Source organism: Nomascus leucogenys, chromosome 6 (assembly GCF_006542625.1).
Source record: "Nomascus leucogenys isolate Asia chromosome 6, Asia_NLE_v1, whole genome shotgun sequence".
Classification (NCBI taxonomy): domain Eukaryota; kingdom Metazoa; phylum Chordata; class Mammalia; order Primates; family Hylobatidae; genus Nomascus; species Nomascus leucogenys.
The window spans coordinates 104070850-104098028 of NC_044386.1; the positions used below are offsets into that span (position 1 = coordinate 104070850).

The window sequence follows — 27179 nt, forward strand, 5'->3', positions numbered from 1 at the left end:
GCCCTGCATAAATTTGGGGGCCTGATGCCAATCAGACCTGAAATATGATTCCAGTGGGATGTCTGGGAAAGTGGCTAAACCTCTTAGCCTGTTCCCACCTATAAATATGAGGAGACAGAAACCTACCAAATAAGATTCCTTCAGGCATTTAAGTGATGCAGCACTCAATCAATACCAGCTTCTGTGTGTTCATGCTAATTTCTATTATCCATGGACTAGAGAAGATAGGATGGGGGTTTGATGGATGCAGAGGAGAGGGAGGGGGGTCACAAAGGAATGATTACCGGAAGGTGATAAGAGCTATATCTGTACACCATGGCTAAGCTGTGACAAGAAAGCAGAGAGGTGTAAATGCCAGGGTGGGAGGTGAGAAGCAAGGAGATTGGGGGGAAAGCCAGGGCCAGAAATGAAACGTCCCTGTCCTGTGTGTCATGCTCCTGAAGCTGGGCCTCCAGCTGGGCATGACAGCCAGTTTTTCATGTGAGCTTCCCCTTCTAGGATGGGGATCCACAGAGCTAGCAACCTTGCTGAGCTAGATACTAAGCAAGAGTCCTAGAAGCAGGTCCCATTATCAAGCCAGAAGGGAGTAGGTTCTGGCACAGCCACGCTGTTCCATGTTCCAGAGGTATCCAGAGTCCAAGGGGTGGTCTGCACCCCCGCTCCTCCATCACTCTCTCCTTTGTGTACTTGTCTCTCCAATGAGATGGTTAACTCCCTTGGGAGCAAGGAATTATCCGTCGCCCCTCTTCTTATGTCTAGCGTAGTGCTCTGAACAATGGGTTTCAGTTAATTAAGCAAACGTAAATGTATTCTTCTGGAGCACAGTGTCTTCCTCTGCTCATTACATGATGCCACTGATCCAGAAGTTTTTTCCAAGAAAGTCCAGACAGCTCCTGGGGAGAACAAAGTGCCAGGTGTGAGAGGGCAGGTCCTACAGAATTGTTGCTTCCGGCCACAGAGTACTTATGCTAAAACATGTAAAAGTATTAAAATTAGGGCAGTGTGGTTATTAGCATTTTACAGTTGAAGAAAGTGAGGTTCAGCCAGGTCACAGCTTGTACATGGACTCCTGGGTGCAGTGCAGTCCTGGGTGCAGTGCTCTTTCCACTTCCTTGACCCAGAGGTCTGCTTCCTGCCCGTAAGCCAGGCCCTCCAGCCGGATGCCCATTCCTCAGAAGCAGCCCTTTGTCCCACCCTCCATCATTCTGCATTCCCATCCTGAGCACCTACTGTGTACCAGAACATTTCCAGACTGTGGTGCTGGCTGTGAGAGAGCAGAGAGCAAGGTGAACACGGGCGGAGGTGATGGGGATTAGTTTATGGAAGTCCTTTGGTGCCTAGCACTTGGCTGGCCACCGTAAAAATGCCTCTGTTAGCCTGGGCAACCTAGCGACACCCAGTCTCTTGGGAAGAAAATAAAAAGCCAGGCATGAAGGCGTGTGCCTGTGGTCCCAGCTTCTGGGGAGGCTGAGGCTTGAGCCCAGCCCTGGAGGTTGAGTTTGCAGTGAGCCGTGACCGCGCCAGCGCACTCCAACCTGCGCGATACTGCCAGATCCTGTCTCAGAAAAAAGAAAAAAAAAAGGCTGTTACCCGGGAGGAGAGCTCCTCGCCCGACCTCTACCCTCATGAAGAGAGGCTGAGCGGGCTGAAGTGCCTACTTGGTCGAAAGCCGTGGGAGAGTGGCAAGGCAGGGCCAGCGGAAGTGGCTCCGCCGCCGGGGCCGGGGCCGGGGCCGGGCCCCTGTTTGTCCGGTGCCCGGTCCTTAGCCTGAAGGTGGTGGGCTTCCGCCAGAAGCCCCTGGCGGAAGCGGTGCCCGCGTGCGGGCCAGAGTGTGGGTGTGCAGGTCTCTAGGCGGCCCAAAGGGGGTGCCCCTGCCTGGTAACCTAGCGGGAGGGTGGGGACGGCGGGGAGGGCGGCGGGCGCGGGGCAAGGCTCCGCTGCTCAGGGCAGGCTCCGCCCCCAGGGGCGCGGATTTAAAAGGATCGAAGGCAGCCCGGGAGCCGAGCGGCCGGGAAGCGCGCCCGAACGAAGCCGCAGCCCGGGCACAGCCATGGCCCGGCGGGCGGGGGGCGCTCGGCTGTTCAGCAGCCTCCTGCTCTTCGCCCTGCTGGCTGCCGGCGTCGCCCCGCTCAGCTGGGATCTCCCGGAGCCCCGCAGCCGAGCCGGCAAGATCCGAGTGCACCCGCGAGGCAACCTCTGGGCCACCGGTAAGTCTTCGGGACGGAGCAAGCAAGCGCCCCTCATCCAGTTCAGACCCCATTTCCTTCTCAACCCTCTGGCCGCTCCTCAGCCACGGACGCTAGTGTCGGAGCAGGTCGAAAACCCTGGGGCTCATCTAATTTAATAGCTATGAACTTGAGACCCGGACAGGTCAGTGACTTGGCTAAGGTCGCTCAGCCAGTTTAAGACAGGGCTGGGCTAGATCCTAAATCCCACTGCCAGCCGGTGCCCCTTAACTTAGGCGAGACTTAACCGAATCTTCTAACCGCTGGTGTGTTTTTGCTGCACCTCCACTTCCAGGCACCTCTTCACTCTCCACTTCCTACCCTGCCCTTTTTCGTCCCTTGTCCAAGCAGGCCACACAACTATCAGAGTTTCTCCCTGGCCCTGGACCATCCCACCCTCCTTCCAGCTGTGCCATCCTCTCTACCTGTTCAGGAAAAGCTGAGGGAGCAGGCTTTGCCACCACCCAGACACCTTTGTGGCTCCTTGGTGAGGTGGAAGGACCAAAAGGAGGAAGGTTAAGTATCTTCCTGCCACAAGAAGGGAAACGTGGGAGAGATGAGGAACTTTTCCCCTGAGGTAGGATCCTGGCTGCTTGACTTCCTTGTGCCTGGACACCTCCTTTCCAGGTCACTTCATGGGCAAGAAGAGTCTGGAGCCTCCCAGCCCATCCCCATTAGGGACAGCTCCCCACACCTCCCTGAGAGACCAGCGACTGCAGCTGAGTCATGATCTGCTCGGGATCCTCCTGCTAAAGAAGGCTCTGGGCGTGAGCCTCAGCCGCCCCGCACCCCACATCCAGGTCAGCCGGGCCCCTGCTCCAATGTCAGGAGGGCCCAGCTGGGGATCCTGCATGGGAGGAATTACCACCCAGTACTGTATTAGGGTGTGACTGTCTGATCAGGACATTATGGGTGTGGACCCCAGAAAGCCAGGTTTCCAGGCTTTTCCCTCTTGAGGCAGAGCCAAAGGAGGAACAGTCCAAAAAAAGGAAGCTGACCTTCCCAGCAGACCCCATGGGGCAAGAAGTAGGGAATGAAGTTCCCCTGACTCAGTCTAAAGTAACAGACTGGGATCATCAGCCTTTTGGAGCAGGACCTTTCTCCCCCAGTCTACACAGCCTTGTCCCACCCGTGCTGTTCCCTGCTGCATCAGTCAAGTCCACCTTTGCTGTGTCCTGTGTGTGCTTGTGGCCGGAATGGGACCCTGAGGCCCAGAGAGGGAAAGAGAAGTCAGCAGCCAAGACAGAGTCTGGACCTTGTTCACCTGGACTGGAGCTCTTCCCATTCTCTCATCTGCCTCAGTATCCAGTGGTAGGGTTTAGCAACTTCAGTACATTTGACATTCTAGGCTGAATCATTGTTTCTTGTGAGGGCTGACGTGTGCATCATGGGATGTTTAGCGGCATCCCTGGTCTCTACCCACTAGATGCCAGTAGCACCTTCCCCCCCCCCCCATCAAGTTGTGACAACTGAAAAGACCTCCAGACATCACCAGATGTCTGCTGGGGGAGAGGGCCCCAAATCATTATTAGTTGTCAATCACTGACCTATGGGATTCAAGACTCCAAAGCTGGAGCCAAGCCAGCCTTAAGGTATAGCCCAGCTGAATGGCAACTCCTTCATTCCCTGCTCCTGGTGCTGTCCTTACTGCACACCACCCTCCCTGGTCCTGCTGCTTGTGCAGAAGGCAGTGTGATGTGGTAGAATGTGGGTTCTAACTACAACATGCTGGGCTTATAACCTAGCTACTTGGTAGCTGTGTGACCTTAGAAATGTCCCTTAACTTCTCTAAAGCCTCAATATTCCTCACCCATAAAATGAAGATAATAAGGCCCATCTCCCATTAAATGAGACCATTTATGTCAAATGCTGAGCATGGTGCCTGGCTCATAGACAGCCCTTAGTAGATGGGAGCTCTTACCAGTCTGTGAGCTCCCTGGCGGCACCTGTTGTGGACTCGCCTTCATATCCCCCACTGTGCCTAGCATATAGTGTGTGCATTTTGAAGGGAGAGGCATTCCCTAGAAAAGGGCCAACCCAGCCTCAGCCAACATCCCTGACTTCCTGAGGCACAGAACCAGCAGCCCCTGAGGACCTCAGATGGAAGGCCTAGGAGCTTGGGCTAGCTGAGTCTGAAGGGAAACTGTCACCTCTAGTGCCCTTGGTTTTGAAGCTCTGACACATGCAGACCAACTAGAGAATCTCAGAAGCAGCAGTGCCTAGGTCTGGGGCTTCAGAGTGAGGTCTGGGGCAGAGCTGGGGTGAGGAATGAGGACACTGACACTAGCCCAGCACCAGGCACTGTATTTGGATTTACTTCCGTGATCTTTGACTGTCATGACCACCCTGGGTGGTTGGGGCTGTGTTCTGAGAAAACTACTGCCCCTGAGTCCTCCAAGGCAATTCAGGGTGCTCTGGGGCCTGCCTCAGCTGACAACCTGCCGGTGCCCACCTCTGCAGACATCTGGCACTTAGGAATGGCAGGATGCCCCTATCATTATCAGGAGCCCCCTCCCTGGCTCAATTCTTCTGTATGTTTCTCTTCAGTGCAGGAGGCTGCTGGTACAAATACTGCAGAAATGACACCAATAATGGGGCAGGCACAACAGCGTGGCTTAGGTTGTGCCCACCCAGGGAAGGTGCTGAATGGGACCCTGGTGATGGCCCCATCTGGATGTAAATCCTGAGCTCAAATCTCTGTTACTCCATTACTGTGATTTCTGGTTGGGTCACCAGAAATATCGCTGATGCAGACACAGATTATGTTCCTGCTGTATTTCCTGCTTCCCTGTTGAATTGGTGAATAAAACTTTTTGCTCTTTACATACAATGCCTGGTCCTCTTCTTCCACCCATCTTTTAGGGGATGGGAGGGAAAGGGGGCTGGAGGGCAGAGTGTTCAGTGAGATGGGGCTGGCTCAAAAAGTCCAGAATACTCCATGCCATGGCACCAGCCTGGCACTGACTCTGGACTCCTACCCATTCATTCAGCAAGCAAATAACGCCTGTTGCATTGCCAGGCTTCGTGCCAGGCGCGGGGTTCTACTCTCACCTCTGCCACCTACTGGCGCAGGCAAGTGTCACTAGTTTCCTCGCTAGTAAAAGGGGGCTGCAGACACTACACTGCCGGGCTTTACTCAATCCCCCCGCCGGGCTTGGAGGGGACGCGAGTTGGGATCCAGACCCCGCCGGCCGCTTCCTCTCTTCTCTGGCCGTCAGAAGGGTTGCTAGCGTTAGCAAATAAAAATACTGGACACCCAGTTAAATTCGAATTTCAGATAAACAATAATTTTATCTAATAAAATGTACCAAATATTGCATGAACATACTCGTACGAAAAAAATTATTCACCGTTTTTCTGAAATTCGAATTTAACCGGGCGGTCCTGTATTATTTCTGGCCTTGGAGCATTCATTGCCCCTCTCTTGGGCTGCAAACACCCGGCCCTAAAACGGGCGATCATTTGGTCCTCAGGTCCTGCTCGGAGCTGACAGCGAGAAAGTCCCGATTTCAGGTCACTTTTCCCGGAGATTTCGCGGAGAAAACCCGTAACCCACTCATGCCGTGGTGCAGCTCGGCCTCTTAACCCCGCCCCTAACGTGAGGCCCTGCCCACATCTCGCGAGAGCCGCGCGGCTCCCCAAGGCTCGCAGGCGGAAGTGAGACGCCGGAAGCGGCCGTTGCCATGGACTCTGAGGACGACTGGCTGGTGGAATCCTTGCGCTTGTAAATCGTGCGGGGCTGGGAGACTGGAGCTGGGCCCGGAGCTGGCCTGGCGGGCGGATGGGTGTGGGTGGAGGCACGTTGGGGATCCTGGTGCAGAGTGGGCCAGCTGTGGCCTCGGGGCTCGCCACTGCGGAGGACTCCGCCTGGGCCTAGGCCCCCATCTCTAGGAAATGGCTCCTTCCCGCGTGCGCGAGTTGTGAGATTACTAGTAAGAGCCGCGCTTGTGAAGACGCAGTGTCGTTAGTTTGCGCCAGCCTCTGAGTTCAGCTCAGAACACAGATAATCTCATTGATTCCTCACGTCAACCGTGGGAAATCTGGGTAACCTGGAAGGTCCACACATGTGGACCGAGGCTCAGGGACATCAAGGGACTGGCCTGGTCCCAGAAACAGGGAGTAAAATGGGAAGTAAACTCAGTCCCACGTCTGCCTGACTCCAGAGTTTGGGCCACTGAACCATGCGGCTGCCATCTTGGAGTTCTTTGAGCTGTGAAGTGCTGTGCGTCGTGTGATTGTATGTCCCTTTTGTGCAGGTACGAGGATTTCTATGCATTCGACCTCTCAGGAGCCACTCGAGTCCTTGAATGGATTGATGACAAAGGTGGTATACCTTCCTGGCCCTGAAGGAGAGGGAATCTCACTCCTGAGCTGGGTTTCAGGAACTAAGCCTAGAGGGACCCAACCCACTCTTCTGGGCACCTGAGAGTCACTTGTAGCAATTTGATGCCCCATCAGCACTAATATTCCTCTTATTAAGATCTCTGACTGGGAGCAGTGGTTCACGCCTGTAATCCCAGCACTTTGGGAGGCCGAGGCAGGCGGATCACCTGAGGTCAGGAGTTCGAGACCAGTCTGGCCAACATGGTGAAACCCCGTCTCTACTGAAAATACAGAAATTAGCCGGGCGAGATGGTGCACACCTGTGTACCACCAGCTACTGGGGAGGCTGAGGCAGGAGAATCACTTGAACCCAGGAGGTGGAGGTTGCAGTGAGCCGAGATCACGACACTGCATTCCAGCGTGGCTAACAAAAAAAGTCTTCAGGCTGGGCACTTCAGGAGGCTGAGGCAGCGGGCAGATTGCTTGATCCTAGGAATTTGAGACCAGCCTGAGCAAGGAAACCCTGTCTCTACAAAAAATACAAAAATTAGCCGAGCGTGGTGGCTCACGCCTATAATCCCAGCTACTCCAAAGGCTGTGGTGGGAGGATCACTTGTGCCTGGGAGGTTGAGGCTGCAGTGAGCTGTGATCGGACCACTGCACTCCAGCCTGGCTGACACAGCGAGACCTTGTCTGAAAAAGACACAACCAGATACTCAATTCCTCCATACAAGGCTGCACAGTGAAGGAATGTATCCTTACTTCAGGGGATTGGGTGGGAGTTTATAGACCTATCCATGGTCTGCAATCTTTCTAACAATTTGTGACAGCTACCTCTGCTTCTTTTTCTAGGAGTCTTTGTTGCTGGCTATGAAAGCCTGAAAAAGAATGAAATTCTTCATCTGAAATTACCTCTCAGACTTTCTGTAAAGGAAAACAAGGTAACTTAAAATATATGTGCTGAGTATGTCGACTTTTATTTATTTATTAAACATTTGTGGAGCTCCTGTTATCTACCAGGTATTGTCCTGGATACTAGAAAGAGAGAAAGCACTAGGCCTGCCCTTAGTCTAACAGAGAGAGGCAAATATGCACAGAGATAAATGCTGTAGAATGTCTTGTGGTTTACAGAGGGCTATCAGAGGAGGAGGTCAGTTACACTTTATCAGAAATAGATTTAGGGAGCGATTAAGGATATAGAGGGCTGTTGAAATGCTTAGAGTGGTTAAAGTCACCTAGTGAATGTGTGGTATATAAGGAGTGAGGAGAATATAGTGAGGACGGAACCTCAGGGAACACATTTAAGGGATGAGTACAGGAAGATGCACCCCCACCCCCAAAGAATACTAAGAACAGCCTCTGAGGTAGGAGGAATCTCAGAAAAGGTCAATGTTTCTGAAGCCAAGAGAAGAGAACTTCTCAAGAAAAAAAGAGTTAGTAGCTGTCTAGAGTTCCAATAAAATCATTCAGATGAAGAATTGAAGGCCAGGCGCAGTGGCTCACGCCTGTAATCCCAGCACTTTGGGAGGCCAAGTTGGGTGGATCACGAGGTCAGGAGTTCGGGACCATCCTGACCAACATGGTGAAACCCCGTCTCTACTAAAAATACAAAAATTAGCCAGGCGTGGTGGCGCACACTTGTAATCCCAGCTACTCAGGAGGCTGAGGCAGGAGAATTGCTTGAACCTGGGAGGCGGAGGTTGTAGTGAGCTGAGATCGTGCCACTGCACTCCAGCCTGGGCAACAGAGAAGACGCCATCTCAAAAAAAAAAAAAAAAAAAAAAAATCAGGAATTGAGTTCATTCATAAGACTGGCAATTGGGAAACTCTTGGTGACCTCTGCTACAGGATTTTTGCTGGTGGTGGTCAGGCCCAAAGACTAAAAATGAAGAGGAAGCAGAGTCAGGAAATGTAGGGAGGGAAGAAGCTAAAGCAGGAACTAGTTGGAAACACAGATCTGAGGGAAGGTTTCCTAAACACAGAGGCTTGAGCAGAGTTGCAAGCTATGGGAAAGTAACCCTGAAGAGGGAGAGGGTGAAAATGAGGGAATATCACAGGGAACACTCTCCTGCTTCCAGGAATAGAAGGTGAGGATAGATCAGGAGTCCAGGGGATGGTATTAGTCATCAGAGGACAAGGGAGGAGTGAGGCATACAGGCAGATGACCTTGAAGGGCTATGTGGGGGCAGGAATTTGAGTGTTTGCTCCTGAATTCTTTTTGTTTTGAGACAAGGGCTTGCTCTCTCACCCAGGCTGGAGTACAGTGGCATGATCCCTGGCTCACTACAGTCTCAACCTCCCAGGCTCAAGTGATCCTACCACCTCAGCCTCCCGAGTAGCTGGGACTACAGGCATGTGCCACCATGCTTGGCTGATTGTTAAATTTTTTTGTAGAGATGAGGTCTCGCTATGTTGGCCAGGCTGGTCTCGAACGCCTGGCTTCAAGTGATCCACCTGCTTCGGCCTCCCAAAGTGCTGGGATTACTGGCATGAGCCATCACTCCTGGCCCCAAATTTCTTAAATTTTTTTTTTTTTTTTTTTTGAGACAGGGTCTCACTCTGTCACCTAGGCTGGAGTGCAGTGGTGCGATCTCAGCTCACTGCAACTTCTGCCTCCTGGGCTCAAGCCATCCTCCCACTTCAGCATCCCGAGTAGTTGGGACCACAGGCATGTGCCACCACACCTGCTTAATTTTTGTATTTTTTGGTAGAGACGGGGTCTTGCCAAGCTGGTCTCGAACTCCTGAGCTCAAGCAATCCTCCTGCCTCCTGAAGTGCTGGGGTTCCAGGTGTGAACCACCGCACCTGGCCTTTTTTATTTTGTTTTGTTTTAAATTATTTAATGAAATAAGAAACAATCCGAGCGCGGTGACTCATGCCTGTAATCCCAGCACCTTGGGAGCAGGAGACCAACGTGGGCAGATCACTTGAGGCCAGAAGTTCAAGACCAGCCTGGCCAACATAGTGAAACCCCATCTCTACTAAAAATAAAACAAATTTGGCCAGGCGTGTGGCCCACGCCTGTAATCCCAGCACTTTGGGAGGCCGAGGTGGGCGGATCACAAGGTCAGGAGTTCAAGACCAGCCTGGCCAATATGGTGAAACCCCATCTCTACTAATAATACAAAAATTAGCCAGGTGTGGTGGCGTGCACCTGTAGTCCCAGCTACTCAGGAGGCTGAGGCAGAAGAATTGCTTGAACCTGGGAGGTGGAGCTTGCAGTGAGCCAAGATCACGCCACTGCATCCAGCCTGGGTCACAGAGCGAGACTCCGTCTCAAAAAAAAGAAAAAAAAAATTAGCCGGGTGTGGTAGTATATGCCTTTAATCCCAGCTACTCAGGGGAGGCTGAGGCACCAGAGAATCCCTTAAACCCAGGAGGCAGAGGTTGCAGTGACCTGAGATGGCACCACTGCACTCCAGCCTAGGTAACAGCGTGACACTCCATCTCACAAAAATAAGTAAATAAATTTATCTTAGGGCGTTACCATGTTATGGAGTTGAGTCGAATTGTTTAGAAGAGAAGAGGCTAAGAGGCTAGACAAGGACATAGAAAAACATTGTTCAGCCTGGGAGAGGCTAGATCCCATGCAGATGTGGCCCAGTTTTTATCAAAGTAGCCTGAGGACCACCCTACCAGAGCCATTAGGAGTGCTGGCTAAAATGCATATTCCTAGCATACTTCCCAAACATACTGAATTATAATCTCAAGAGGGAAAGCTTAGGAAAAATGCCAAGTTTGTAGACTGACATGGTGACTCACGCCTATAATCCCAGCACTTTTTGAAGCTGAGGTGGCGGACTGCTTGAGCCTAGGAGTTCAAGTCCAGCCTGGACAACATGGCAAGCCCATCTCTTCACAAAATTTAAAAAGTTAAAAAAGACCAGGTGTGGTGGCTTATGCCTGTAATCCCAGCACTTTGGGAGGCTGAGGCAGGCGGATCACCTGAGGTTGGGAGTTCGAGACCAGCCTGGGCAACATGGCGAAACCCCGTCTCTACTAAAAATACAAAAATTAACTGGGTGTGGTGGTGCACACCTGTAGTCACAGCTATTCAGGAGGCTGAGGCAGGAGAATAGCTTAAACTGGGGAGACAGAGGTTGCAGTGAGCCAAGATCACACCACTGCCCTCCAGCCTGGGCTACAGAGTGAGACTGTCTGTCCCAAAAAAAAAGTTAAAAAAAAAAAAGCCAAATTTGTACTCATAAAACCCAGAGGCTACAGAAGCTATAGGGTAGCACCTAGTGTTCTTCATCTTCCCCATCTCCAGTCAGGCTTGAGTCAGGGGTTCACCCAGACTGAGCCTCGCTGTGAGAACTGATTTACCTCCCCACTCACCACCAGCTTTGCCTTGTTTCTTCTATGGCCACCTCCTTTTCCCTTGCCTCTGGTTCCTTGCATGGAGATAGTAGAACCTAGTGGCTAACAGTATGGACTTGGGTTAGACAGACTTTGGTTCAAATTCACAACTTAATACTTGTATGACCTTATATAAGTGGCTGAAGCTCCTTGTGCCTTAGTTGTGTCATTTGTAGAATAGGGATAATTATAGTACCTATATCATAGGAGGTTGTAAGAAGTAACTGTGATAAAGCCCTAAACACTGCACCTGACACAGTGAATACTGATAAGTTGTAATTGTTAATTTTTATCGTTAGAGGAACTCACCTGGCTTCCAGCGGGAGAATGGTGGGAGAAATGGGGATGTGTCCATTGCTGTCTTTGATGAAGCTGTTAAGCTTCTCTGGCTTCTTTAGGAAGGCCTGGAGTATAATGCTTGTGCTGTAGTAAAAGGGGCTAGTGAAAGGCTAGGAGAAGGGTTTTGGATGTGCAAAGGAAAAAGGAAGCTGTATGTGTAGGCAGCTGAGACCAACATTGCCAAATACCAGGACACCAACGCCCTTTCACCAGCAGAGTGGCTTCCATGGCCTCCTGCCAGGCTAGGACCTGACTCCTCACTTAGAGTTCCTCTGAAATGTTCATCTGAAGAGCTGGCTCTGATTGGCTACTCCTTTGTATTTTAGGGCTTATTCCCAGAAAGAGATTTCAAAGTGCGCCATGGAGGATTTTCAGACAGGTCTATCTTTGATCTAAAGCACGTGCCACATACCAGGTATGGTCAATTTTGTGATCCAGCCATCCACACAGGATGGGATGGGATGGGATGGCTGCAAATGCCTGGGGGTATTCTGCCTCCTCATCTCCATTCCCACCCCCTCAGCACACGGGAACATGTGAGTGCACAAGTGTGTGCACACAGATACACACAGATTTAGAATACAAAGAAACCACTGCTGTGGCTTCATAGCCCCCCAGAGCCCTTTGACTAATGTAAGCAACAGGTCTACTGGAGTTGCTCCAGGAAATAGATACGGGACAGAAAGATGCTCTTCTGTTGCTCTTGGGTGATAATTACTCAGTTGGGAGAGGCCAAGAGTCTCTGGGTCAGGTTGTGTTTGGCCCCATACTGGTGTCCTCTGTAGGTGACCATCATGACACATGGAAGCTTGGGCTCCATCTCCCTAAAGTGGATTGAGCCTGCCCCTTATCTGTGAAGTGAGGGTGGTTGGCCTTGATGATCTTGCAGTAAGATGTCCTGATACGAGAAGTGGAGTCCCAAGCTAAGTGCACTGGAAAGGGGAAGGGACCTGTGTGGATAAGCTCCCCATGGTCTGGACTGATTTTCTGTCTTTTCTGAATAGATTGCTGGTTACCAGTGGCCTTCCAGGTTGTTATCTGCAGGTGTGGCAGGTTGCAGAGGACAGTGGTGAGTGAATTTGACTTGATGGGGTTTGGGGTTCTAGGAAAGTGTGACTCATACACCCCTGTCCCCTAATCTGAGCCAGTTAAGAAGTAGACTCAGGCTGGGGACAGTCTCATGCCTGTAATCGTAGCACTTTGGGAGGCTGAGCTGGGTGGATCACTTGAATTCAGGAGTTGAAGACCACCCTATACAACATGGTGAAACCCGTCTCTATTAAAAATACAAAAAATTAGCCGGGCGTGGTAGTAGGCACCTGTAATCCCAGCTACTGGGGAGACTGAGGCAGGAGAATCGCTTGAACCCGGGAGGCGGAGGTTGCAGTGAGCCGAGATCATGCCACTGCACTCCAGCCTGGGCAACAAGAGCAAAACTCCATCTCCAAAAAAAAAAAAAAAAAAGAAGAAGTAGACTCAGAGCCAGGTGGGAATTAATCTACTTTAATGCAGACAAGGTGAATTAGCAACCATAACATGGCATCCAAGCCCCAAATGGAGCTTCCTGTAGCCTGCTCCTGGAATTGAGTTCATCCAGAGAACCACTCTCCCTAGGCAGGGGCAGTGGCAAGGGCAGAGCTTAGGCTGCTCAGGTGAGCTCACCTCTTTGGCAACATTAAGCATATATTAAGAGAAGCCTCAGATGTAGAATACAGAGAGGAGAACCTGCCTGCTAACCAAGCAGGTGGAGACAACCAAATAAAAACTAAAACTTGGCTGGGCACAGTGGCTCATGCCTGTAATCCCAGCACTTTGGGAGGCCGAGGTAGGTGGGTCGCCTGACCAGGAGTTTGAGCCCAGCCTGAGCAACATGGCGAAACCCTGTCTCTACTAAAAATACAAAAAAATCAGCTGGGCATGAGGGTGCACATCTGTAATTCCAGTTACTCAGGAGGCTGAGGCAGGAGAATTTCTTGAACCTGAGAGGCAGAGGCTGCAGTGAGCTGAGATTGTGCCACTGGACTCCAGCCTGGGCAACAGAGTGAGACTCTGTCTCAAAAAAACAAAAGAACCAAAACAAAATTTGACTCAAAGCCAAGGATGTTCCATTCAGTGTAAAAAAGATGTGGACTTGCTTGTCCACCTTACAAGACAATGACATCTGTAACGTCACCTGTACTTGCTAGGCTTTAGCAAGTCACTCGAGGTCATGGAACATCTTTTTGAAGAAATAATATCAGTTCATGAATTCTGTACCTGTTACTTGTTGCTGAAGGGGTAAGTGACATCAGCAACGTGTTCATTCCTTTTCTTGTCTTCTACCTGTTCTCCACAAAAGTATAAAAAGCCAGAATTCCTTTTTGGGTTTTGAGATGGCATTATCTTCCATTTGCAAAAAAACAGTTTATAAGACAATAAAGAAATTGAAATGTTTCTGATGGTTTAAAAAATGTAAACGTAAGCCAGAGTGGTTATGTCTCAACATCATCTCTTGCCAACCGGTAGCTCCTTTTCTTCCTTGACCTTCTAAATATACAGGGGAAGACAGCTGACTGGCCTGTCATGTTTCAAACCTGCATTAAAGTTCTGGATTTTGGCCTCTTTTCGTTTTCCCCTAGATGTCATTAAAGCTGTCAGCACCATTGCTGTGCATGAGAAAGAGGAGAGTCTCTGGCCTAGGGTGGCCGTCTTCTCCGCAATGGCACCTGGAGTCCTCCATGGGGCGAGGCTCTGCAGTCTGCAGGTCGTTGATCTGGAGTCCCGGAAGACCACGTACACCTCAGGTACCGTGGTACTTTGCCCCTTGCTCACTGCTCCAGCCGGCATCACCCCCCAGCCCAACTCAGCCACTATAGAAACTGAGTTCAACCCTCTGTGCCAGGTGTTGGGGATACACAGTGAATAAGAGGTGAGCCCTGGCCTCTAAGGGCTCCTATGCTGGGGCAGGATTAGGCAGTCCCAGGGACCGGCACCCAACCAGCTGAGCAGACAATGGTGAGATGAGTGGGAAGGGAGATGTGATTTATTCTGTCTGGGACTGGTGGGAAGGGACCTGTGACCAGCCAGCCCTGCCAAATTGCCAGACCCATCTGCCTCCAGCTGCTTGTCTCCTTTGCTCTCGGTCTTCCAGATGTCAGTGACAGTGAGGAGCTGAGTAGCCTGCAGGTCCTAGACGCAGACACCTTTGCCTTCTGCTGTGCTTTGGGCCGGCTGGGGCTTGTTGACACCCGCCAGAAGTGGGCACCGTTGGAGAATCGCAGCCCTGGCCCTGGGTCTGGTGGAAAGAGATGGTGTGCTGAAGTTGGGAGCTGGGGCCAGGGCCCTGGGGCCAGCATTGCCAGCCTTGGCTCAGATGGGCGTCTTTGTCTTCTTGACCCCCGGGATCTCTGCCATCCTGTGAGCTCAGTCCAGTGCCCAGTATCCATACCTAGCCCTGACCCAGAGCTGCTGCGAGTGACTTGGGCCCCAGTCCTGAAGAATTGCTTGGCCATCTCAGGTACTGCCGAGCAGGATTTTGTCTTGTTATCTGATCTCTTTCTTCCAGGGGACTGTTGGGTGCTCAGGAAGGAGCCTCCAGCACCATGATAAACCTGGCTCCAGAAGTTAAAGTTGCTCACAGAGAAATTCGAACTCTCCAGGTTCTTCAGTGGCAGGCCTTTCCCCACCCTGGCTACTAAACTTCCACACATTGGCAGCAGGCCTTTCCTAGCCTAGCAGGAATTCAGGTCTCAGGTTGGTGGAGGGGCCTGCAGACAGTAAGACACTGGGACAGACATTGGGCTGGGTCAGAAAGAAGAGGGGACAATGGCTAACACGGTGAAACCCTGTCTCTACTAAAAATACACAAAATTAGCCAGGCATGGTGGCGGGCGCCTGTAGTCCCAGCTACTCGGGAGGCTGAGGCAGAAGAATGGCGTGAACCTGGGAGGCAGAGCTTGCAGTGAGCTGAGATTGCACCACTGCACTCCAGCCTGGGTGACAGTGCGAGACTGTCTCAAAAAGAGAAAAAAAAAAGAGCAGCAGGGACAGCACCTCAAGGGTACTTCTCAGCCTGCTTGCCTTTTGAACTGTAGCAAGCTGGCCGGGCGTGGTGGCTCACGCCTATAAGCCTAGCACTTTGGGAGGTCGAGGCGGGCGGATCACAAGGTCAGGAGATCGAGACCATCCTGGCCAACATGGTGAAACCCCGTCTCTACTAAAATAAAAAAAAATTAGCCGGGTGTGATGGTGCACGCCTGTAGTCCCAGCTATTCGGGAGGCTGAGGCAGGGGAATCGCTTGAACCCGGGAGTCAGAGGTTGCAGTGAGCTGAGATCACACCACTGCACTCCAGACTGGTGACAGAGCAAGACTCTGTCTCAAAAAAAAAAAAAAAAAAGTAGCAAGCCAGCTAGGTCAGCAGGCCCCTGGTTCTGGTCTGGTGGTAGCCAGTTGCTTGGGGTACTTAATGTGGTTATCTAAAAGCCAACAGGAAGGATCCGTTGAGGCAGGTGGGGGTTGAAAAAATCATTAAGAGAGCAAGAAAGGATGACTGGAAATGCCAGGATCCAGAAAGAACAGAAGAGCCAAGCTCAGGTAGAGGGGCTGGTTCTTCAGTAACAGGAAGATGGCAGGATGGAATGAGTGTGCGTGCAGCTAGACCATGCAGGGACATGAGGGTGTTTCTCTCCAAAGGCTTTTGTTTTCCCCCATCGAGTAGGAGACAAGGCCATCTGCTAAAAGGGACCCAGAGGTAGGGGACTGGACTCTGGGGCAACTTGAACAGGTTTTAAGAAGTCTCTTAAGCCTCAGTTTCCTGGGGAAAATAACAATATCTGTGTCATACAGTTCTGAGGATTAAAAGAGCTAATACTTGTCCAGAATTAGCCTTCGAGCCTCACGCGTAACAGGTGCACAACGGATGCTCATGGTTACATGCCCCAGGGAGTCATCGGCTGCCAACACTGAGGGCAGATGCTACTTGCCCATGGTTAGCCTTTTAAGTGCCTTGATTCCTCATCCAATAGCCTGTTTTGGTACCATAGAACAAATTATAAAAAGTATTTCAGGGGCTGGGTGCCTGTAATCCCAGCATTTTGGGAGGCTGAGATGGGAGGATCGCTTAAGGCCAGGAGTTGAAGACCAGCCTGGTCAACATGGTGAAACCCCATCTCTATTAAAAATAGAAAGAAAATTATTTTAAAATAGAGATTCATTGTCAAGCCTCAATTTTCTGTATTCTCAGGTTTTGATGGTACAGTCCAGGTCTATGATGCCACATCTTGGGATGGAACACGGAGCCAAGTAAAACCTCTCTTCACTCACAGAGGTCACATCTTCCTAGATGGAAACGGGATGGACCCTGCTCCTTTGGTCACCACCCACACCTGGCATCCCTGCAGACCAAGGACTTTGTTATCAGCAACAAATGATGCCTCTCTGCATGTGTGGGACTGGGTGGACCTTCGTGCCCCTCGCTGACACCAGCATCTTTCCATCCAGGCCTCTAGAAAGGGGAGGAGCTGCTGTAGTAGCAAGGGTGACTGCCAGTCCCTGTTACCAGCTGTGTGGCCTTGGGCAAGTCAACCAGCATCACTTAGCCTCAGTTTCCTTATCTGTAAAATGAGGATAGTAAGAACTACCTTGTAGTGATATTGCGAAGGTTAGAAGAAACGCATGGCATAATTACTTGGTAGCTATTGTTAGATCTGGGAGTGTAAAATGGCAGTGTTTTGTCCCTGTCTTCACACTATCATAGGGAGAATCAAAAGAGCTAACAAATATAAACATGCTTTGTGAATTTTTTTAAAGAAAAAAAATGTAGAGGGGCCAATAAACATGAAAATAATCCCAGCCCTAGTAGCAACTAAGGAAATAGCAAAACAAGATTTCTGCTCCTCTTGAGTGGTTCTCATGGGAACACAGGTGCACTTTCCCACACTTGTCCCCCCAGGTGACTAGGTTCAAGAGACATTTGCTTTTGGTGGCCCCACAAACATTTCCTTTTGAGGGCCCATAGTGAATATTAAAGTGTGCTGGACATGGTGGCTCATGCCTGTAATCCCAGCACTTTCAGAGGCTGAGGTGGGCAGATTGCTTGAGCTGAGGAGTTTGAGACCAGCCTGGGCAATATAAAAAGATCCCTTCCCTTAAAAAACAAATTTGGCTGGGCATGGTGGCTCATGCCTGTAATCCCAGCAATGTAGGCAGCCAAGACAGGTGGATCACTTGAGTCCAGGAGTTCGAGACCAGCCTGAGCAACATGGCAAAACCCTGTCTCTACTAAAAATACAAAAATTAGCCGGGTGTGTTGGTGTGAGCCTGCAGTCCCAGCTATTCAAGAGGCTGAGGTGGGAGGATTGCCTGAGCCTGGTAGTTGGAGTTTGCAGTGAGCTGTGATCATGCCACTGTATTCCAGCCTGGGCAACAGAGTGAGACCCTGTCATACACACACACACAAAATAGATAAGCTTAAATAAGTTGTTCACTCTGTCAGCATCTATTAGCCCTTCCAATGTGCAACACTAATCACATGCTAGAAATACATAAATGAGAGGCTTCCTAAGGTGGTTGAATTTCTCTCTTTTTTTTTTTTTTTGTAGTGGAGATGGAGTCTTGCTCTGTCACCCAGGCTTGAGTGCAGTAGCATGATCTCGGCTCACTGCAACCTCCACCTCCCAGGTTCAAGCAATCCTCCTGCCTCAGCCTCCCAAGTAGCTGGGATTACAGGCACGCACCACCATGCCCAGGTAATTTTTGTATTTTTGGTACAGACGGAGTTTCACCATGTTGGCCAGAATGGTCTTGATCTCTTGACCTTCTGATCTACCCACCTCAGCCTCCCAAAGCGCTGGGATTATAGGTGTGAGCCACCGCGCCCGGCCAGGGGATTTCTCCTGTATGAATTTGCTGGTTAAGTGATAATTAACTGCAGTTAAAATTCAGGTCAAGCATGTGGCTCATGCCTGTAATCCCGGTACTTTGGGATGCTGAGGTGGGAGGATAGCTTGAGTCCAGGAGGAGTTCGAGATCAGCCTGGGCAACGTGGTAAGCCCGTCTCTTAAAAAAAAAAAAAAAAAAAAGATTTTTATTTAAAAAACCTAAATAAATTCAGATAGGAATTTAAAGATAGACCAGGCACAGTGGCTCACGCCTGTAATCCCAGCACTTTGTGGGGGGCCAGGGTGGGTGGATCACTTGAGGTAAGGAGTTCAAGACCAGCCTGGCCAACATGGTGAAACCCCGTCTCTACGAAAAATATAAAAATTAGACGGGCATGGTGGTGGCACACCTGTAATCCCCGCTACTCGGGAGGGTGAGGCAGGAGAATTGCTTGAACCTGAGACGTAGAGGCTGCAGTGAACCGAGATTGTGCCACTGCATTCCAGCCTGGGTGACGGAGCGAGACTCCATCTCAAAAAAATAAAGATAAAATCATAAACACTCATAACTCAGTTAGACCTTTTTTCAAGGTAACTAAAGTTCAAACTTAGGGGAACAGGCTTTCCTGGGTGCCACCTTCTTCTCAAGTCCTGTGCTTTTCCACACCACAGAATAGTAAACTGGGTGCACTGAGTGCCTGGCTCCCCTCTCAGACCTTGCCCAGTGCTGGCTTGTCCGAGTTTAGAATCCCAGGGCTGACTTTGTTGGTGGAATGCTAGCTCCCACTCATTTCCCACCTGCACTGGATGTTTTCTGAATCTCCTTGAAGTCCGGGAGATCTTCATTCCAAAGCTCTTCACTTTTCTGCAGCATTGTGACCCCATCTGGCTGGGGAACTGGAAGTCCTGCTCAGAGAAACACAGGAGGGGACATGGAGTTCTGAAATTCACTTTCTGTTCCCATGTCTGGAAGTGACGGGTGAAATGAGAATGATGGCGCCTCTCAGTAAGGTCAGACATTTCCCCCCTTTTACTCCTTTGAGGGTACAGGATAATGCACTTATCTATTTTCATAATAGTTATAATGATGACGATAATGAAAACTAACATTTGCCAAGTGCTAATACTGTGTAAGCATCCTCATAACAGCCCAGGGAGGTAGAAACCATCACAATGTCCACTGTCCAGATGAGAAAATGGAGGCTAAGGGTATTTAAAGAGGTTGCCCAAGAACAACAAACCTTTTAAATGGCAGACTGGTGCATATAATCTACGCAGGGTTCACATCTATGGAACACTTTATTTTAAATTCTTTTAATAATATTATTATTTTTCAACTGAGTCTGGGTCTCACTGTGTCGCCCAGGCTGGAATGCAGTGGCATGATCACAGCTCACTGCGGCCTCCAACTCCTGGGCTCAAGTGATTCTCCTGCCCCAGCCTCACGAGTAGCTGGGACTACAGGCTTGCACCACAATGCCTGGCTTATAGGGCACTTTAGATGGAAACAAATGACTGGATCTTTAACTCCTACCTTTCTCTCCTCTGTTCCTGTAATGTTGTTACTAAAGGCAGGAAGGGAGACTCCTTGGCTAAAGAGCAGAGCAAGAGCCTCAAAGTGGTCTTTGTGAGCAACCCTGGACTACTGGTTCAGTAGAGGGTTGAGTCAGGCAATACTTGAGGACAGGATATAAACAGTATTCCCTTAAAGTTGTCACCAATTTTTCCCCCGATGAGGCCATTCCAGACCCAAATTAGTCATAGCAGAGCCAGGACAATAATCATATCTCCTGATTCTGAGCCTGAATGCTTCCCACAGGACTGCATAGCTCCCACTGCTCTGAGGTCGACTGTGGGGAGAGTTGCTACTGGGATTCCACCTTAAGGCCTGGGGACCAAGGCTTCAGGATTCCTCTTGAGACTCCTCCACTATTTCATTACCATCCCGCCACATCTTCTAGTGCTATGCCCTGGTTCCCTTTGGAATCCTCTCAATCCCAAAGAAGGCCTCCTACCACCTCTAAGGCATCAAAGGCATTAGAAAGTGCCCAAAGACTCATCAGGGCATCCATCTCATCATAGAAGACACTGGTGCCTGGTGTGTAGGTACTCCTGGCTTTGCAGTAGTCGGTCAGGAGGTTTTTGAACCGATAGCAACATTGCTGCAGGGTCCACAGGAAGCCATGCTCTCACAGCTGCTCAGCCATAATCCGGTACACCTGGTGGTTTCGATGGCAGGTGCGGAGTTTTTCATGGATCCAGGCCTCTGAGAATTCCCAGAAAAATCTTGGTTTCCTTGTATCCCCAGTGCACTCCTGCCACCTTCTCATCCTCCAGGGCCTGCCACTCCAGCTCGCTCCAGGTCTTGGCTTTTCTCCAGATTAGTACCTGGCCAAACTTGACTCTCACCCCAGCCACTGAGCAGTCTTTCACACTCTCCTTTTCTCCAGAATATGAAGATCTAGACGCTGTGGGTTTTCCTCCTACTCCATGTGGGGAGTTCACTTTGGGCCTATGGATTGGAAAATCTGTTTGCAGGCAGACAAAAGGGAGATGTAATGGTTTGGTAAATCTAATCCCAACCATTTTATATGCCAGGGAGAGGAGATAGTAATTTTTTTTTTTTGTAATTCTGGGGGGATTCTTGGGAAAGCTCAGTGAAAAGAACAATTAGAAAAAAAAATTCAGGCCCAAATGCATAACTATATATCCATGTTCATCTATCTTAAAATTAAGACACATACCTAAACTGACCATTTTCCTAAAATGAGTTTTCCTTTCTGGGTCAAGAAATTCATCCTTGGTGAAACTGACTATGGTACTGGATTTGAGTAAGATTGAAGGAAGAAATAGATTTGAAATATTCAACCCAGGGGGAAAGGGTGGGAGCAGGGGGGTGAGGGATAAAAGACTGCACACTGGGTACAGACTGAGGGGATAAAAGACTGCACATTGGGGCCCCGTGGTGGCTCAGGCCTGTAATCCCAGCACTTTGGGAGGCCGAGGCAGGCAGATCACTTAAGGTCAGGAGTTCAAGACCAGCCTGGCTAACATGGTGAAACCCCGTCTCTACAAAAAAAAAAAAATACAAAAGTTAGCTGGGCGTGGTGGCACATCTCTATAATCCCAGCTACTCAGGAGGCTGAGGCAGGAGAATCACTTGAACCCGGGAGGCAGATGTTGCAGTGAGTCAAGATCGCACCACTCTACTCCAGCCTGGGTGATAGAATGAAACTCAGTCTCAAAAAAAAAAAAAGAAAAAAAAAAAGACTACATATTGAGTACAGACTTGATGGATAAAAAAGACTACCCTTGGGTGATGGGTGCACTAAAATCTCAGAAATCACCACTGAAGAACTTTTCCATGCAACCAAACACCACTTGTTCCCCAAAAACTACTGAAATAAAAGTTTTTTTTAAAAAAAGAACAGACATAGGGAAAAAGAAAAAAAAATTCAACCTGAAAAAGGTCTGGAGTAGTGAATACTACAGAAACTCCATAGCTAACTTTGACTATGAAAAAAAAGGCATTCTTACCCAGCGTGACCTCATTTTCAGAATTCTGCTGAGTTATTTCTAGGTGGTTCTTCTGTCCAGGTTCTGGATCCCTCCATGCCTCCTAGGAGATATACACAGCCAAATCACCAGGTGTCGCTAGCTCCTGAGGAAACATAACACCCCTTCTCAAAACACACTGCCTCGGAACAAAATGCCTCTCTAATGCCTGAGACAGGGCAAGTGACAAAACAGAAGAAATGAAACAGTGATTATTTTGGCTTTTAAATGCAATAAAGGGGGCAGGAGGAGACAGAGAAAAGAAACAAGCTGACATTATGCACTGAGCCAGAAGCTTCTCAGACTTGCCCAGAGTTACACAGCAAGTTCAGGGTATGGCTGGGAATTCAACTCAAGGCTGTTGGACTCTTTTTTTTCTTTTTTTTTTTTTTGATACGGAGTCTCGCTCTGTCGCCCAGGCTGGAGTGCAGTGGCGCAATCTCGGCTCACTGCAAGCTCCGCCTCCCGGGTTCACGCCATTCTCCTGCCTCAGCCTCTCCGAGTAGCTGGGACTACAGGCGCCCGCCACCACGCCTGGCTAATTTTTTTGTATTTTTAGTAGAGACGGGGTTTCACCGTGGTCTCGATCTCCTCACCTCGTGATCCGCCCGCCTCGGCCTCCCAAAGTGCTGAGATTACAAGCGTGAGCCACCGCGCCCAGCCTAAGGCTGTTGGACTCTGAAGCTTTTGGTTTTTTTTTTCCTCCACTACACAGTACTGCATGCCATGTGAGCAAGATCCCGACACAGAATGAAGTAACTAGTATCTTTAAGGCAAACAAGCAGATCAGTAGAATCTGATGATTTCAGGGTCAAAGAAAAGAATAATTTTAATGCAATCCCTCATTACCACAGCCATGGCACTGGCCTCATATGGGTAAGGAGATTTGGGCAACCTTTTGCAGGCTGATGAAATTTTGGAGCCTAAATTGTAAAGTTACTGGGCCTCCCTGCTGGGTAAAATTCTTTTGGAATTTCTGAGCGGCAAGAGAGTTGGTTGCAGGAGCCCCACTTGGGTAGTAAAAGGTGACCTGAGGGGGGTTGGGGGCTAGCGGAGGGAGAGCATTAGGAGAAATACTCTGTCACCCAGGCTGGAGTGCAGTGGTGCGATCTCAGCTCACTTCAAGCTCCGCCTCCCAGGTTCATACCATTCTCCTGCCTCAGCCTCCCGAGTAGCTGGGACTACAGGTGCCCGCCACCAAGCCCGGCTAATTTTTTGTATTTTTAGTAGAGACAGGGCTTCACCGTGTTAGCCAGGATGGTCTCGATCTCCTGACCTCGTGATCCGCCCGCCTCGGCCTCCCAAAGTGCTGGGATTACAAGCGTGAGCCACCGCGCCTGGCCAACAATCATTATTAAGAGGTCTTTTAGGGCAAAATTTAATAGTATGAAGAGGTTTACAAAAATAGATTGATGTTATTTTGAGAAATACTGTAATTTTTTCTCAATTCAGTTTTGATAAATTGTACCTAATCATAGAAAAATTATCCCAATTCAAGCTTGATATATATATAAAAAAAGATGAAATTAACTCAGCTAGGTAACAGATCTGGCAAAATAAAAGAATGAAAAAAATTCTACACAGGGCACTTATTTCATATCCAGAGGTAAAAACATTTTCAATTAGTAGCTTATCTTCTTCCTGTAAGCAATCACAGATTCTAAGTTGATCATGCAGTACAAAGTCACAGCAGTCAAAATCTTCTGTTTGATGCAACACACAAAGTTGTTTCTGTTTCCTTACTAAAATGCGAACTGGTTGTCTATTTTTCTTTATCCCATTTATTCGTATTCACAAATTAACAAATAGCGTCAACAATTATTGTAGGTGAAGTGGGGTATTGCTGGATCAAAGGCTGTATAAGACGTTTTTACTGACTGAATCTGAAGGTTTATTGGGTTCAACCCTCACACCTTTTCACCTGTTAGATATTTTACTTTAGCTCGTGCTCTCTAATCTGCATCAAATACCAGTTATTGCGTATCTTGTAGCATATGCTGGTTGTACTTCATGAGGGTTGCGATGGTCAGTCCAGAAAAACAGCAGTCTATCAAATTTGGGTTCAATGTCAGCAAACCAGGCTTTAAGCTTCTAGAAAAATTCGAAGTATACCTCCCCTTACCTTGGCATCCCAGTCTTTAACGTAATGTAATACATTTCACACATCTTCCGTCTCCATTTGGATTATCAACATGACGTACATAGCCCGTTCCATTGACCGGATAACAAGCAACCATGGCTTTTGTCCCGCCCGGGGACGCGAGAGACAGGGACGCGGCCGCCGCGGGGTCGGCCGCGGGCTTGGCCTTTGCCTTGGCTGAGTCCCCGGAGGCGCTGTCCCGGCGCCTCGCTGCCTTCCTGGGCTCCTGGGCCCCGTCCCTGGACGGCGACGCTGCGGACGGCGGCGCTGCAGCCGGCGGCGCGGGGCCGGAGTCCCGGTGAGGGCCCCCTCCGTGGCCGAGGGCGCCCTCGCTGCCCTGGCACACGATCTTGTGCTTCTTCCAGTCCTGACGCTGGCGCTCTTTGCAGCAGAAGGAGCTGCGGCTGCAGCGCAGCAGGTTCTCCATCTTCCCGCACAGCTCGCAGTACTGCCGGTCTCGCTCGCTCGAGCTCGGCTCACCCGGCCCGCAGCTGTCATTGGCCATGGCGACGGCAGCTGAGCAGGAGGGGTGGCGGCCGGACGGCCTCGCCCGAGGCTGGGGAGCGGAGAGACAGATAGGGGCCGTCACTGCGCCATGCACCCGCTACCCTTGACTCAAGGAGGCTGGCACCCAGGGCCCTCGGCCGGGCCGCTTCCGAGTCCTAGGCTCCCGCGCAGCGCCGGCGGCCGCCTGAGCGCCTCATCGCCGCCGTGGGCTGAGAGAACGCGGCCTGTGCGGCGAACGGCAACCCGGGCTCGGGCTTGCGGAGCGCAAGACCGGCCCCCTCGGCCGCCGCCACCGCCTCAGCGTCCAGGGAGGCCCGGCCCAGGCTGTGGAGGAGCGCAGGGCGAGCGGGTGTCGCTCGCTCTGCGCATTCTGCACGTACACCACGGCCCGGCGGCGACACGGCAGTGCGGCGCGCGTGGGCCCACACTGCTACTTCTTACCACTCTTGTGGACGGGGTAGAGTTCTATTTGGGGGCTGTGCTTCAACTGTTCCTCTGGTTCTGGCTGTGAACTTCTTCACCATTGCCTGGAACAGACAGATTCTGTCTGTGCTTGCTTCGGATGGATGTTTAGAGAACTCAGTACTGATCCTGAGGGCTCCTTCTTTGAGAGCACATCCTGTTCCTCTTCAAGGACTGGAAGTGGTCAAAATTCTGTAGGGACTAAAACTTAAACATCCCAAACATAAAAAAGCAGAGGAAAGGTTGGGTGCAGTGGCTCACGCCTGTAATCCCAACACTTTGGGAGGCCGAGGCGGGTGGATCGCAAGGTCAGGAGTTCGAGGCCAGCCTGGCCAATACAGTGAAACCCCCGTCTCTACTAAAAGTACAAAAATTAGCCGGGCGTGGTGGTGGGCGCCCGTAGTCCCAGCTACTAGGGAGGCTGAGGCAGGAGACTCGCTTGAACCCGGTTGGCGGAGGTTGCAGTGACCCGAGATCGCACCACTGCACTCCAGCCTGGGTGACAGAGCGAGACTCCCTCTCCAAAAAAAAAAAAAAAAAAAAAAAAAAGCAGAGGAAAAAGCCAGTCTTATGCAAAAGCCTGCAACAGCAGTAAAGACGGCGGACATGTGGAAGGCTTTATGGAGATAAGGCCATGGACCACTGCATCCTGCCCACCCAGCTCTCTGGGGACTGCTCCTACCTGCCTTGCCAACCCCTAGGCAAAAAGACATAGGATAATTCAGGTGTTTTGCAATAGGCTCAATAATGTCGACAAAGACCACTGAAGCCGCTTGCCTCTGGCTGGCTGCTACAGATTGAGAGCTGTTCTCCAAAAAGACATCCCTATCATATGTGCTCCTCCCTGATCAGAGTGAGGCTCATGCCATTTTAAGCAATTTTCTTATTTAATGGCAGGGACGGACACTCAGAGCAGCCAATGTTGTGCATTCTCTGAAGAGTCAGCCTGAACTTGGAAGGAAAGTTGCAGCTACCATGACCACGAAATAAGCAAATTCCAGTTTAACACCAATAGTGAAGTACTACGCATCGCCCACACTGCTAGCAACCCAAGGCAGCTCTGTCTCTCACATACCTCTATTTTAACTGCTCAGAACTATGTTTTTATAGCTCACCTCCAGCCTCTGTCTTCCAGGTTCTTTCTGCAAGTCTTCCACCAGGGCCACTGCCTCCTCTCCACTCTCCGGATGCTGCTGTCTGACCCAGATCTGGATCTCCTGGGGAAGGACAGTCAGGAACTGTTCTAGGACCAGCAACTCCAGGATCTGCTCTTTTGTACACTTCTCTGGCCTTAGCCACTGACAACAGAGCTTCCGGAGCTGGAGGAGGGCCTCTGGGGGTCGTGATGCTTCTTGGTAACGAAAATGCCAAAAGCTCTGGCAAGATGTCTCTGGTCCAGAGTAATTCCCTTGAAGGGAAATTTCCTGCTCCCAGTGGGAATCTTCTTCCAGTTTAACTATTTGGAGATCTTGTACTGAAGGAGTCTGGATTTGTTGGTCCACAGCTACAGCCATTGTTCAGGTCAGAGAAGAGCCTTGCAACTGCACTCTGAAGCTCAAACCTCTTCATCACCTCACTGGGAAGCCATCTTAGAACTTCCACTTAGGAGTCACTAAGTGGAAGTTCTCTTGAAATTCTAGAGTCAGAGACATACATTACAAAGTTAACTCTAGTAAAAATCGCAAGTGTTAGCCCAGCACGCTTGAGGTGAAGAGAGCCTTCCTGTCCCAGCCCTGTTGCATGCCCTGGTGCCTGTGGAGTCACGGGTGGGGTGGCAGTTCCGGAAGTTTGATAAGAGGAGTCAACGGCTAAGTGATCTGGTTGAAAAGTAGAGAAGCTTGAAGCTAAGAGAATACGGACGATTAGGCCCCGTGCCACGTTCTTCGCGGGGACGCAAGAGGCCCGAGCCTAGGCCCCAAACACGGCTATTTGGCTAGCCACTGAACACCGGAAGCGGAAAACCTAGCCCCAGAAGGACTCCGTGTTCTCCGGAACTACATTTCCCAGAGGCCGCCGCCCGAAGACAGACAGCAGCGTTAGCCAATAAAATGTGAGGATATCTCAGGCGCCTATTCGTTTCAGACGAATCATTGATGACAGCTGGGACTTTTCTACCAGCTGGATAAGTGGGGCGGGGTCGCGAACCGCAGCCACAACTCGCGCACCTGGGAGGGTGTGGGTCTTGCCTGCCAGGGGAGGTGGAGACCTCTCGCCCTGCGCGGACCTGGTGGTAATGAGCGAGAGGGCTCTTTACAAAATTTTTTGTTTTGTTTTGTTTTGTTTTTTATTATTTATTTATTTATTTATTTTGAAGCGGAGTCTCGCTCTGTCGCCCAGGCTGGAGTGCAGTGGCGCGATCTCGGCTCACTGTAACCTCCGCCTCCTGGGTGCGAGCAGTTCTCTGCCTCAG

General features: G+C 50.3%; 3 protein-coding genes and 1 pseudogene across 8 annotated transcripts; 2 read left to right on the forward strand and 2 right to left on the reverse strand.

Moving 5' to 3' along the window:
* The first annotated feature begins 1627 nt into the window (after nucleotides 1-1627).
* Nucleotides 1628-5055, forward strand: NMB (neuromedin B). 3 transcript variants are annotated; one of them, XM_012507370.2, is made up of 3 exons: nucleotides 1628-2207; nucleotides 2853-3025; nucleotides 4778-5055. In XM_012507370.2, exons 1-3 carry the CDS (start codon nucleotides 2051-2053, stop codon nucleotides 4910-4912), a joined length of 465 nt encoding a protein of 154 aa, XP_012362824.1. In that variant the 5' UTR covers nucleotides 1628-2050; the 3' UTR covers nucleotides 4913-5055. The 3 variants fall into 3 exon arrangements, with proteins under 3 accessions (XP_012362824.1, XP_003268518.1, XP_030670815.1); XM_003268470.4 differs by having other exon boundaries at nucleotides 1841-2207; nucleotides 4773-5050; XM_030814955.1 differs by having other exon boundaries at nucleotides 1923-2207; nucleotides 3335-5048.
* A 797-nt stretch (nucleotides 5056-5852) lies between these two features.
* WDR73 (WD repeat domain 73) lies at nucleotides 5853-18671 on the forward strand. Its single transcript, XM_003268469.4, has 8 exons — nucleotides 5853-5949; nucleotides 6482-6549; nucleotides 7401-7489; nucleotides 11573-11661; nucleotides 12251-12315; nucleotides 13865-14029; nucleotides 14377-14742; nucleotides 16470-18671. Exons 1-8 carry the CDS (start codon nucleotides 5909-5911, stop codon nucleotides 16703-16705), a joined length of 1119 nt encoding a protein of 372 aa, XP_003268517.2. The 5' UTR covers nucleotides 5853-5908; the 3' UTR covers nucleotides 16706-18671.
* LOC105739943 (putative SCAN domain-containing protein SCAND2P) lies at nucleotides 16755-27001 on the reverse strand. Of its 3 annotated transcripts, XM_030814956.1 has the most exons (3): nucleotides 25885-27001; nucleotides 18904-19011; nucleotides 16755-16839 (listed from the first exon to the last, which is right to left on the reverse strand). In XM_030814956.1, the coding sequence occupies exons 1-3, from the start codon at nucleotides 26281-26283 to the stop codon at nucleotides 16807-16809; spliced, it is 540 nt and encodes a 179-aa protein (XP_030670816.1). In that variant the 5' UTR covers nucleotides 26284-27001; the 3' UTR covers nucleotides 16755-16806. The 3 variants fall into 3 exon arrangements, with proteins under 3 accessions (XP_030670816.1, XP_012362825.2, XP_030670817.1); XM_012507371.2 differs by lacking the exon at nucleotides 16755-16839 and having other exon boundaries at nucleotides 18653-19011; XM_030814957.1 differs by lacking the exons at nucleotides 16755-16839; nucleotides 18904-19011 and adding an exon at nucleotides 21637-21766.
* Nucleotides 21670-24339, reverse strand: LOC100583623 (annotated as a pseudogene). The gene is made up of 2 exons (XR_004030587.1): nucleotides 23404-24339; nucleotides 21670-21724 (listed from the first exon to the last, which is right to left on the reverse strand). The product of XR_004030587.1 is annotated as an egl nine homolog 1 pseudogene (transcript).
* Nucleotides 27002-27179: the final 178 nt, after the last annotated feature.

Coding starts and splice junctions, on each gene's coding strand:
- WDR73 (XM_003268469.4), top strand. CDS start 5,909: ATGGACTCTGAGGACGACTGGCTGGTGGAATCCTTGCGCTT. Junction 12,316..13,864: donor GCAGGTTGCAGAGGACAGTG/GTGAGTGAATTT, acceptor GTTTTCCCCTAG/ATGTCATTAAAGCTGTCAGC. Junction 14,743..16,469: donor GAATTGCTTGGCCATCTCAG/GTACTGCCGAGC, acceptor CTGTATTCTCAG/GTTTTGATGGTACAGTCCAG.
- NMB (XM_012507370.2), top strand. CDS start 2,051: ATGGCCCGGCGGGCGGGGGGCGCTCGGCTGTTCAGCAGCCTCCTGCTC. Junction 2,208..2,852: donor AGGCAACCTCTGGGCCACCG/GTAAGTCTTCGG, acceptor CCTCCTTTCCAG/GTCACTTCATGGGCAAGAAG. Junction 3,026..4,777: donor GCCCCGCACCCCACATCCAG/GTCAGCCGGGCC, acceptor TCTTCAGTGCAG/GAGGCTGCTGGTACAAATAC.
- LOC105739943 (XM_012507371.2), bottom strand. CDS start 26,283: ATGGCTGTAGCTGTGGACCAACAAATCCAGACTCCTTCAGTACAAGAT. Junction 19,012..25,884: donor CTGGAAGACAGAGGCTGGAG/GTGAGCTATAAA, acceptor TTCTCTGAGCAG/GACTTCCAGTTCCCCAGCCA.